General features: G+C 39.3%; 1 protein-coding gene across 2 annotated transcripts in view; it reads left to right on the top strand.

Annotated features, from left to right (window-relative positions):
• Nucleotides 1-12,821, top strand: part of COL15A1 (collagen type XV alpha 1 chain) — a 153,891-nt gene that overhangs the window by 105,007 nt on the left and 36,063 nt on the right. For both annotated transcript variants that reach the window (XR_012633173.1, XM_074899784.1), the window contains exons 20-25: nucleotides 2,156-2,218; nucleotides 3,945-3,980; nucleotides 4,074-4,157; nucleotides 9,969-10,034; nucleotides 10,627-10,662; nucleotides 12,221-12,283. Coding sequence is in view for 1 of the 2 variants with exons in the window: in XM_074899784.1 (XP_074755885.1) it covers nucleotides 2,156-2,218; nucleotides 3,945-3,980; nucleotides 4,074-4,157; nucleotides 9,969-10,034; nucleotides 10,627-10,662; nucleotides 12,221-12,283 (348 nt within the window). In the remaining variant the exon portion in view is untranslated. The remainder of the gene's footprint in view (nucleotides 1-2,155; nucleotides 2,219-3,944; nucleotides 3,981-4,073; nucleotides 4,158-9,968; nucleotides 10,035-10,626; nucleotides 10,663-12,220; nucleotides 12,284-12,821) is intronic.

The raw sequence follows: 12,821 nt of genomic DNA, 5'->3' as shown, positions 1-12,821 counted from the left end.
CTCTGGATACATTATTTACAGTAAAGCATCTTACCTATCCTGGATCTTTTCTTCCAAATTAAATTATGTTAGGAAAATCAATTGTTGAAACTATTCAGCATTTGTAATAGTAGGAAGCTAATCTGCAGGTACTAACATGACAGAAATTACAGCATTCTGTTGGAGAAATGTTTTTTGGTCCAATTACCTTTGCTGCAGATAGATTATCCACATATAATTTTCCACAAGCACTGGAGACTTAAGCCACAAGTACCATTTTTACTACTCATGTAGGTACCTAAATCCCAGCAGTTCCTTAGGTGCCTAAATACCATTAACAATCAGAGACAGCTTTTATCCTGCACTTGTTTATAAAATGAAAATTAGAGTGCTTCAGAAATTATAAATTATCTTCATAAACAGAATTTTTATTCCTGAGCCACATGCTTTGCTGATCACAGACAAAAAACAGAAATAACAGAGAGAATACCCTTTCTTAATGGACACATTAAATCTTTTATGCTTGTGATTAGAAGAGAGAGGATTTTGCGTCCTATGAAATATTAACTTGAATTTTTCTATCACACCAGATATTCAGCAGAGAAGACCATTTGAATTCAGATGCTTTGAAACTCTGTTGTTCTTTAAGACACTCTTGTAGAGTATTAGATAATTCTCAGTGGGTTTATTGGGTCATATCCTTGCATCCCAGTATCCTGTCTCCAAAAATGTCAAAAGCATATGAAGTTTAAGCAGATGCTTAGATGCAGTTTGACCTTGTAAAAGGGCAAGTATTACATCATAGTCTTCCTGAGTGACCTCCTAGACTTCAACAATTTGTGACTCAGAGACTTTCCCAGCTAGAAATGGTGTCTGAACCACAATTAGGTCTCCTCAAGTGAATTTGATGTCTCACCTGGAACTCATGCAGACTTCTACAATTTCCAAGAACTTGGGGTAAGGTGCTCTGCCAGTTTAACTAGACATCCCATGAACCTTTTCCACCTATTTTCATTTGATGCCCACTATTTCATCTATTAGAAGTGTGAGGCATTAACTACTTTACTTTTAGAAGCTTCTACAATATTCTTCACCCACCTCCTCATTTGTCTCTTTTCCAAGCTAAAGAGTCATAGTTTAAACCACCATGTCTCATAGAGAAGCCATTCTGTACCTTCCATTATTCCCATTGGACTTTTCTGAAGTTTCTCTAGTACTACTAGATACTCTTCAAGATGGAAAATGTGAACAAACCAGTGCACAGAATTCAAGTTATGGGCAAACATGCGCTCTTGTTTTCCTGCCCTTTTTATAAGTGTATTCAGTAAAAGACCAAAAATATTTTCCTGAAGCATAACAAAAAGTAAGAACCAAAATAACCTTTTCCTAAAGAAAAAAACACAAAACACTCCCACCCCCCAAGAAAAAACCCAAAAAACAAACCAGACCAAAAAAACCCAAAATCCAAAAAAACCCCACCAACCAAATAAGCAAAGAAACAAAGAAACAAACAAACAAAAAATAGCCCCACTACTAAAACAAAACAGGGTAAATTTGTCACTTAGATGAATCATTAGGCTGTTCTGTGTCATTTCCTTTGATCTTTCATACAATACAAAGAAAAAGAGATGCAAAAAATGTAATTCACTGTTTATCTGGTCCTTCAAGAATTCAGTCTTTTATTCATTTTTCTCTGGGTAAACTGCATTATCACTACTAAGTGATACTTCTGTTTTTCCCATAGAATAGAGTATTCCCATAGAATAGAATGGAGTAACAGATCAGGTTCTTAGCAATAGTATTCAGTCTGGCATTAAACTAGAGCAGGGGCAGGAGCAGTCTGAGAATCACTTAAATGAAGGGTGAAAATAACCCATGAAATATATATTGGGGGAAAGCAACAGAATTCACCCTTTTGCTTAGCAGAAGAGTGAGCAGCAGAGAAGAATGATTGAGGCTGCATTTAAAATAACTTGTTCTGGAGAGGGGGAAACAGCAGGATGAGTGGAGAGAACGGATGATTAATGAGATGATGCCTGCTCCACGGAGCCCCCCTACAAACGTGGCCCCTAGTCCATTCAGAACTATACTGTGTCCCCCCCACAAGAGTAGTAGCCTCCTACGTATGTTTCTTCGAAACTGAACTTAGAGACTAACAGTATGTTTGCTGTGACAGGGAATGCCAGGTACAGATGGAAAACCAGGTTTTCCTGGCATTGCTGGACATCCTGGAGATGTGGTGAGTAGGACTGTCATAACCTGTGATCACCAACATGCGCTGGCTCCCAAATCTATGTCTTAAGGATCAGCAGCAGCCCTGACTGTACTTGCTAGAAGCATGTGGAGAGCTGGGCCTGGGTTTGTCCTACTTTACCTGGAGCGGTTACCTCAGACACCAAACACAGGAGCAGAGTGTCCCTTGATCTTGCCTCCCTCATCAGTCAGAAGTGATACAGGAATCTCCAGAGGCTAGTTCTGATTCTTCCATGCTCCTTTTGCTTTTAATTATTCAGAAATCAGCTCTGCTTTTAATTAGAGGGAAACCAACAGGCTCATAGTTGATTTTAATGTATTTCTCATGATGAAGAGCCACGAGGATTACAGAGATCTTTAGCTAGGAAGTCACACTACTTCTCCCCTGCCATATTCACTCATGCCAGACAAGCTGTCTGAGTCCTCAAGCACAGTGAGTTGTATCAAGAACCTGATCAAGCTTAGAAATAACCTGCCTGAATAATGGCTGTTTAGCTCACCTGTGTTCCCCTGCCCAGTCCACTGGGCAACCCCAGACACAGCTGAAGTGGTTAATGCTGAAAAGGGAAGGAGTAGCCAGGCACGGCTGATTTCAGTGCAGTAAAAGAAAGTCTTGTTGAATTAATTCCCAACTAATGAAATGTTGTGTGCCCATTTGCTTCTGGTCATCTGTGAACTCTGTCAAAAGTGCTGGGAAATACTTTTCAACATCAAATCCTCAGAGGGTGTGAGTTGAAACCAGCTGGCCCCATCTGTGGTTTGAGAGAGCTGGGGATTGATCATTTTGTACCTTGTCACGTCCCACTCACACGAGGGGGATGAGTGACTCAGATTCGCAAATCCCCAGTTGGAGTGGACAACAAGTCTCCAAGTTCAAGCATTGATTACCTACCTACAATGTACTAATTGAACACACAATAATTGGATAAGTACAGAGCAAGTTGTGACGAGCAATATAATATGCCTTGCATTTCTTAATGGAAAAAGGAAAAGAGGGAGATAGGGGGAATGGGGGAGTACAGATCACCGGTCTGGGTTCCTGCGCTGATCCCGCCGGCGAGGGTTCCAGGAGGCGGCTGTCTTCTTCACTTCACTGCTCTCTCCAGAAGGTCGGGGGGCAGGGAGAGGGGGGCAGAGAGAGAGGGGCAGAGAGAGAGAGCGCCCTTTCTTCTCCCCTTTGATTCATACCCACTTTCCTTGGGTCCGTCCCCTAGGTCAACCCACATACCTATGTATCCCATGTACTGGGAGGGGTAAGGTGTTTCATGGGATGATGTAATCAGCATGATCATGACAGCCCCCGTTAGCATATTGAGGGGTGTTCACTTTAATATGCATTTCGTGGATAATGAAGCAAAGTTCATTCACCGGACACATGGCCCTTGAAATTTGCCCAGGTGCCCCAGAGGAGAGCCGTCCTGTCTCCACGGGGCTCTCTCCCCCAGCTACATCTGGCAGCGTTATCAGCTTCGGCCGCCACGGAATGCACCCTGTGACTCAGAGATTTGTCTTGCGAGTGTTTGAGGCATTTCTTCAATCAGCCTCAACTTTTGCTTTCCCAGGTTGTTTGTCTTAGTTTCTCACAGGCCTGGTTTCTCATCTCTCACATACCTGCATTTTACTGTTGAGCTTTTTGCGAAGGTAGAAGTAGCACATTTTCACAATTTTTCCTTTTAAGTCACTTATGTTCATTTTTTTTTAATCACATGCAGGGTCCAAAAGGGGAGAAGGGTGACCCAGGACCTCAGGTGAGATTGTGTGGATTTCATTCTTTCTAAGAAATACATGTGAAGTGTAGTACTTAATAAATAGGTTTTCCACCTGTAATGCTTTTGAAATAGGGCAAACCAGGACAGGATGGGACCAGTATTGTGGGACCTCCTGGACCACCAGGACCACCAGGACCAATCATAGCAATACCTGAGGTAAGCATGTTTGTTGAGCATTAAAGTCTCTAATTCATCTGACAGAGAAGAGGGAACAAGTGGTTAACAAACTGTCAATTCTGCTGTTGATTTTCAGGTCATAAGTCTACTCCTCAAAACAAAAAATTCTCAGCATGTCTCTGTATCAAATGGATTTATTTTGAAAAGGCAAAATAGGAAGGAAAGTGGGTGAAAATCTTACATACAAGAATTATGGGATCATATTGAGAGCTTCTCAGAAACTCTCCAGGTGATTCTGCGGGAATTGCAAACATCAAATAAAAACCAACAGAGAAATAAAAAACTGGGAATGTTTAACAAAGCAAGGCACCTAAGACAGCAGTCTCTAGGAGAGAGATACATTGTGTTTTCTGACAGGCGTCCACTATACAAACCAGAGCACTGACTGTTGTGGAAGCAACAGCCGAAAGTACAAAAGGGTAAAATCCTAGAATCTCATAAAAACTGTCCAATACCCTTTAGATGCATGTATATTTTCAGTCAGTTTTGCTTTGTGTAAAAGCCTTTGCAAAAACAATACTAGTTAGCAGTGGCAAATGCCAGAAAATAGGATGAATCCCATTTCAAGCTGACAACAAAAATCCTTGTTGTTGGCTTGGTATGACATTAAGAACTGGAGAAGCTGTGAGTGGCTACAGGAAATTATTCACCCCTGAGAGCTGAAGGTGCCTATAACAGCCAGACTTGTCCATAGGAATGCATATAATGGCAGTAAGAAGTGATTTGTGATTGCATGTAGGGAAAATGCCCAGCTGAGAAATCTTGTTAGAGGGAGCTGGGCACCAATATAATCATAAAGCTGACCTACACATAACATTTTTTATTGACTGAAACAACTAGGCGTTCATTTAGGCCTTTGCTACTGATAGCAAAATTGGCATCCCATAATTTGGCATCCCATAGCCCACATAGCCAGTCCCAAAAGAGCTGAGGAGGTTTTTTTACTGAATTTACTGAGTAACCACCCAGAATCTTAGGATCCTAAGTTCTTGGATGAGCAGAATTATAGATTCACAGAAATGTTGGTTGGAAGGGGTGTCTGAAGATCATCTGGTTCAAAGTCCTGCTCAAACTGGGACTGTCGCCAGCTCTACACTTTATCATGTTTCTGTTGCCGTTTCTGGGAAATTCCTCAATAGCTGTGACAGAAATGCTGATGTAAAATTCATGTTCTTTCTCACAGCCCTGCCACGATGTCATTGCAAGGCCTTAACTCTTATCAGTGACTAACCGACTCTGTAGTAATAATGAACCTAAATGTGTTGCTCCTTAGCTCATTAATACTTGAAAAAACACTGTGAGAGCCTCAGAGGGAGGACAGTATGTATAAAAAATGTAAAAAGACTATTGAAGCTGACATAGCAAACTAATTATACTAGTTTGCTGGAGGCTGCATGACTCCCTACACATTGTGATAGTCACAGTCCACACGTCTGTCTAATGTGTAATGTCTAAAGAAACCTAACATGCACCTTCTGAGTTCTCCAGAACTTCTGGATGAACTACCTTTACCATGCATTTCAGAAATGTATAGAGCCTGGTAGAAGCTGTTTTGCCTTAGGTGCATTACAAACCCACCTTAAGTGTCTTAAATACATCTCTTAATACCTGGAAGTTTAAGAAGCAAGCTCTCTTATAAAGTAGGGTTCATAATATATGTGGCTTTATGTACATTTGTAGCAAACAGGTATTCTGGGTGAGTACATCAAGAGCATCTATCCTCATATGCTTCAAATCCTCTATATTGTTAATCAGATAATTTCTCTGAGAACGTGGTATGCGGGGTTTTGATACAGTTAATTAAACGTACACGTGTGTGTAAGAATATGTCACTATGTATGACACCGAGTTCTACTTACCTCACTAATATTTGTATAAGAATGGGACCTTTGCTTGATATACATTTGTTGAGATAGAAGATGAAATTATCCAAATACATTTTATTGACTTAGTCTCTCATCTTCCATAGTTAGCTTCAAATACAGAAAAAACTACTGCAAGTAGACCTATCAATTGCAGTTGGAATTACAGAACTAAAATAAACACCTTTACGGGCTGTTGTAGTGTGGATATTGGCTTGACATGAGTAGAGTAGCAGAGATCAATTAAGTGATCTAGGGGAACCACAGGGCAATTAGAGAGATCACTCCCAGGGTCAGGGTCTGTTAGTTCACTCATTAACCATCGTGTAGCCAAAGGCAACAACAATTCTTGGGCTATGGAAATCCCATGGACTGATCTATCAGAGTTGGAAGAAAGGTGTTTTTTTTATGAAGAGCCATCTGGCTACAACTAAACAGAGTTTCTGCTGCTTGATCAAAATAAAACAAGTTAAAGAGCTGGTGCAGTTTCAGTATTATTGAAATGTTAAGATCTGATTTGGACAGCTGTGGCTCGGGGCCAGGCTTCAGCCAATAGCACATTGATTGAACTGCACTGAAAAGTGGACCTTGGTTTCCTCCTCATTTAACCTGGTCCCTATGTGAACTGTAGGGATTCGATTCCATCAGGAGCCACTTCTAACACTGTGAAAAGACATGGTAAGACAAACCGTAGGTCTGCAGTGGAACACAGCCATTTCCAGGCTTCTGCAGTACCTGCCAACACCACGAACGGGTCTTGGAGGCTTGCAGTCCTTTCTGCTGCCTCTGTTACTTCCTGCTCTCAGGCATGAAGTTTGCTCTGAACTGTCCTGTTTAAAATATAGTGTCTCTCAGTTTGCTGCTGTTTGATATTCCAAAATACTAAAATCAATATTCCTCACTCTTTATTGCCTATTTTGCTTTTTTGGAGCATCATCTCTGATACATAGTGCATCTTCATGCATGGGATCATGATAACCAGTAAATCGTATTAATCATTGCAATTTTATCTCTCCAATCTAGTTAGATACACTACAGAAATAATTTTGAATAGAGAAATTTTACTGGATTTAAATTTAAAGCTTTTAAACAATTATCTATTGCTGCCATTATTCATCCATAGTTTAGGTACAAGAACTGAATTAAAGGCCTGAAGAAAGGTTAATGTTGGGGGTGTAAAGCAAATGTCAAGATTTTGTGTTTCCTATGTTTTCTGTCATTATAATAAGGGCATAGTGATGCCATTTGGATACAAAGCTGAAAGTTTACTTAGAACCCAACCCAGACAATCGCACTAAAAACTACTTTTCTTCCTCCTCATAACAGTGAAGAATATATGAAAAACAATGTCCTTACTTTGTATTCAGCACTTTCTGAACTGATTTGATGTGTTGAAAAGTTACATTGCTGGATTGTTGCTATTAAAGCTGCTTGCACATCCAAAAAGGAAGATAAATAACTATATACCTGAATCAGGTTGTGAAGAGTGCGATCTTTTTCTCTACTCATTATCCTTGTACCCTCTATTTTCAGATCTTCATCAGCACTATGTACAGTTTTCTGACTTCCAACCAAAAATTCCATTTGCAGCTAAACTCTATTTATAAAATACACAAAGTGCCTGATCCCAAGCTCAGCAAAGCCTTTGGGATTCTTTCCACTGACATCAATACAGTTTGGACTGAGCCCCAAAAGAATGAATACTGAGTAATTCCACAATGAAAAGACAATGTAAACCCAGGGTTCCTGGATTTCTGCCACCAGCTGTAGATAAAGCAGAACAATTACAGCAACAAGACTCTTTTTATTACTGTCATTAAAGTAACAGCTCATGTCCTGTTTCCTTTCTGGGCCACAGAGAGCTGGGAATAGAGTGGGACCAACAGCACCATGCTAACCCTGGAGCAATGCAGCAGAGAGCTCCTGCAGGCTGGGAGATGGAGTGCTGCCTGCAGGACTTGAACTGTCTTTTTATTTTGTAATTTTCCAGTGTTTTTTGTAGAACATGAGGACAGGGAGCAGGTAGCAGCACCCAGTAAAAGCAACAAACTTTAGCAGCATGGATCATGATGCTAATATGACCTCAAAGTACAGAAAGTTGACCGTACACTGCCACGCTCAGATGATGTTGGATAAGATAGGATAGGATATGTGATGTGACCAAGCAGGTCTGTCCTTTTTTGTGTTGTCCTTCACTCCCAGATTAGAAAAATACTATTCGGGTACTCATAAAATAATTAGAAGAGATCTCTGGAAGACATACAGTCAAACCTCCTGGTCAAGGCAGGGGTAGCTTCAAACTTAGTTCCGTATACTGTACTCAGAACAAAAGTTGCAAAAGATTGCAATCTGATAGCATTGATCTGCACTTGGTTACAAGCAGAAGAGGCATTCAGATTTCAGAGTACATCAGTGACAACATGCTTTTTCATGTGCTAGGTGAATCCCTGGCCCCTGAATGTTAGCTATCTGCAACCAAAATGAAAGCTTAATCGTAACATCAGTACAAGAATCTGATTGGAAGCAACCAACATGGATTTACTAACAGCTATTCATTCCTAACCAAAATGATTACTTGTCTATGGACAAGGGATGTGCCCTGAATGCTGTACACCCTGAATTTAGCAAGGCTCCCCATGCAGCCTCCCATAGTCTATGCTATCACCAAACTGATGGCCTATAAAGTGGATAAGCAGATGATAAAACAGGTGGAAAATTGGCTTAGAAATCTGTGACTGGCATTTCATAAGACTGCTTTTGGAGTACTGTGTCCAGCTGAGAGATCCCCAATATAAGAAAGATACTGACAAAATGGATCACGGGGCATGCAGGGTTGCCAAGATGACCAGGGGACTGGAGTACCGAGAGAACAGGGTCTGTTCAGCCTGGAGGAAAGAAGGCGAAGGAAAGAATTTGTTGCTGTCTGCAACCACCCAATCAGAGGATACAGAGAATATGGAAGCACCCCTTTCTTGGGTGTGTATGGCAGTACTATAAGACGTAACAGACACAAGTTGGTATGTGGGAAATTCCAGTTACATATAATCAAAAACTTTTTACCCTGACAATACTCAAATACCGGAACCAGCTACCCAGAACAATTGTGGCATTTCCATCCTTAGAAATATTCAAGACGTAACTGGACAAGTCCCTGAGCAACCTGTATCCAATTAGATCTGCATTGAGGAGGGGGTTGGACCAGATTATGTCCAAAGGTCCCTGTCCACCTTGGTTATTCTGATTCTGTGATCAAATTATGCAGAAATGCCTGAGCTAATGCCGAACTCCTTAATTCCAGGAGAGGAAGCAGTATAACAGCATTACTATTACACTGCTCTGTTCAGGCTGCTTGAAACCTGGAGCTGATTAGCTTAGGTGCTGCTCCACATTCAAGTGACTCTACTGTTTTGGGAATCCAAGCTGGTTTCATTGATTGTAGATACAGCAGCGTGTTCAGAGCTGATTTAGGAATAACTGCATGGTGTGATACAGACATGCCCAAAGTATAATTATAACTTTAACTCTACAACAGGATGAGTGTGTTCAGACAGAGTCACCATTTTAGAATGCCACCGACATATGGGAGTATAAAACATTCATTTTGATCTTTATGTCTCTGAGGAGAAATTACTTCAGGCTGCAACATTTGGTGTCATAATTTTCAAATTAAAAATGAGAGACTTAATAAAAATTTTGAAAGCATTTTGAGATCCTCACATAGGAAATGTAAAAAAAATGCTAGGTTTTGTTATTCCAGATGTATAACAATAATTTGAAGTAGCAAGTCTTTTCTGTGGCCTTATTTGTGGTTTCCTCTCTATAGTTATAAAGGGATGCTTTAACTATCTATACATTTCTGAAAATGTATGCGTGCCCTAGGTAATCAGTTTGGTGTTTGAAATAACCTGTTCCTTAACCGCTCTTTTAGCTACTACTCAATGATACGGATGGAATTTTTAACTTTACTGGAATTAAAGGACTGCTTGGGCCTCCAGTGAGTATAAGCTGCTTTACCAAATCTTCATATTTGCTCTATCTTCAGTGTCTCCTTTTAAGTATCCGCTAGAGCTGTTTCCTGTGCTTTAAAATTTTGGTCCTTCTAACTTCAGCACTAAGCTCTGTGGAAATACTCCAGGGCAGAACTGAATTCTGTGTGAATGAACTGGTTTTACATGTTTGTATGAAAGAAAAGAATTGGCTTAGCCCTGAATCTGAACTATATGTTCAGAATGACAGAAATGTGGAACTGATACAAAAACAGGAACTAAGATTTACATAGTATTTATTCCATTTTTTTCTGTTCTTGTTTTTCAAGTTATAAAATGTTAGGATAAAGCATTTTGCTCGGTTCAGCTTGAGACTGCAAATAGGAATGCTAGGCTCCTGTGTGTGAGTTTAGTCTCACAGCGATTATAGCTGTGGATGAAAAGCTGGAAATTTAATGAGACAACAACAGATATTAAATTCTTCATTCAGTTTCAGATCAATTAATATTCACAAATTGTGCAATACGTGGAAAATGCATACTCTGTTTTGCAAGTCTGCAATACGTGTTTGTAAAGGAGTGGGGTTTTTGCATTTTGCAGGGGCCAGAAGGCAAGCCAGGTCTACCAGGATTTCCTGTAAGTATTATGTTCCTTGGATTAAGTAAATATTTTTCACTATAGTTTAATATTTTATAAATTTATATTGTACAGAATTTACACAAAGTCTAAGAAATTTTCACATGGATGACTGTAGGTCTTTATGGAATCAACAACTATGGTAGAAATTAACTTTGCCAGAAATGAAGTATACTGTGATATGCACATCTTGTATTTCTGCTTATCTCAGAATCAGTTCTGTAGTTTAAATATAAATGTAATTGACTCCGATGAAAAAATACTGCTTAAGAAAAAGACCTATGCCAGGAGAAACAAATGGAACAAATGGACCTCCAAAAGTTATCTTGATATGTATATGTAATTCTTTAGGCCTCTTTTGTCACCACTACAGAATACAGTAAAGAAGTGTACCCTTTTTGTTTTATCCTTTGGAAAATGTTTATTATTTTTTATAACATACCAGTGCCACCATGAAAGCATTGCACAGACATAGTATCAAAAGGTGCCTTACACTATGCTACCTACCTATTGTGCTCAGACTACCACACCATCTAAACATTATCTCGCTTGTGACTTCGTATAGTATTGTTTATACTACTATATTTATATTCTATATAATGTGATAGATTTTCCCTTGTTATGATTGTTTTACAGTTCAGATGCGTGCATATGGTCTCAGGATCCTTTGCCTATTGCCTGAGAATAACTAAGGAGAAAACTGGGAAAGCTGAAAAATGATGTTGACAAAATGCTGGCAAATTGCCCAAAATTCTACAGAAGGTTGTTTACTAAGTCCTGGGTATTATGGACTGCATAGAAGCCAAAGAAAGGGGATAAAACCTCCTTTAAAATACTTTTCATTTGAAAAAGAGCTGATGACATTTAGAAAGTGATATAATGAATTCTTAGTCTCTGTCATTTACAGACTTTCTACAGACATGAAAATACCTTTCTCATTCTTACCTCAGGTCTTTTCTATCTCTTCACTAATAGAGAAATCAAGTAGATTTTAATTTAATTCTTGGTGGGTAAAAAAAAAATGCTTCAAATGCCCTTACAAGGGAAGATTTTTAAAAAAAAATATGACCCGAGTGGAATGCTTTTGCCACAGAACAGATATAGAAATTATCTCATTTTCAAATATATAATTTCTATTTCAGATTTAAAAAAAAACTTAAGTAAAAATATAGCTTCAGAAATTCTGTTGAAAATCATTCAGTCTGGCTGAGTGATCATGGAGGGAGAGAGAATAGAGTAGTGAGGAAACAGAAAATTTTAGGCTGAATTTCCATTCTTATTAATGTTTGCATATTTCTCTCTGTATATCATCTACACTGTGATAAACAGGAGGGGGGGGGCCTTGTTCGGGGTTTTTTTAACAGATTCTCACTATATGATATTTGTTTTAGGGAATACTTTGACTCAGAAAGAAGTTTAGTCTTTTAAGACTTCTTAGATTGCAACCACAGTGATTCGAGGTCGTTTTCCAGTTATTTAAAATTACACTTTGTAAAATGGGCTAGTTCCATATGCTTAGCAGATCTCACCTTGGATGTATGTACTTGTTTTTGCTTAGGGCCCTCGGGGACCGAAGGGTGATACTGGTTTGCCTGGATCACAAGGACTTAAAGGACAACAGGTAGGAGAAAATGTATAAGGAAAACTACATGCTGCAAAATGTGCTAGATGACAAATACTTACTGACATTAAAAGTTTAAGGATTCTCATTTTACTAGGGATTGGGATGTTAATAAGTTCATGTGAAAATTTTACTAAGTGGAAATTGAAAGAGTGCTGAACAAAATACCTTGATATAAAACTACTGAGAGCTAATGTTCCTTCCCCCATGTTGAAATTTTGCAGTGCAGTATGCACTTATCAGAATTAGTTTGCATAAAGATTAAACATGAGGTGACCAGTTCTTGCAAGTTGATTGTCTGTGCTGACACCCTGGGATCCTAACCGCAAGGCCAAATGAAAAAAAGATTAATCTTTTCCTCCTCCTTCGGCACAGTGAGCTTTGCCTACAGAATGAAGACTGCCGTTTTCCATTCCCAAATAAAGTATAAGGCTCGAGAAGCTCTCTCTTTAGGATCCTTTCTCTTATCTGGGCAAAACAGTGTTTATTTTTTAGCACTGCTGAGAGGTCACTAAGGACTAACTCTGCTATTTTGTAG

The sequence above is a fragment of the Athene noctua genome, chromosome 2 (genome assembly GCF_965140245.1).
Source record: "Athene noctua chromosome 2, bAthNoc1.hap1.1, whole genome shotgun sequence".
Classification (NCBI taxonomy): domain Eukaryota; kingdom Metazoa; phylum Chordata; class Aves; order Strigiformes; family Strigidae; genus Athene; species Athene noctua.
Note: the sequence above shows the minus strand (reverse complement) of the source record. Positions and strands in the feature narration are given on the sequence as shown.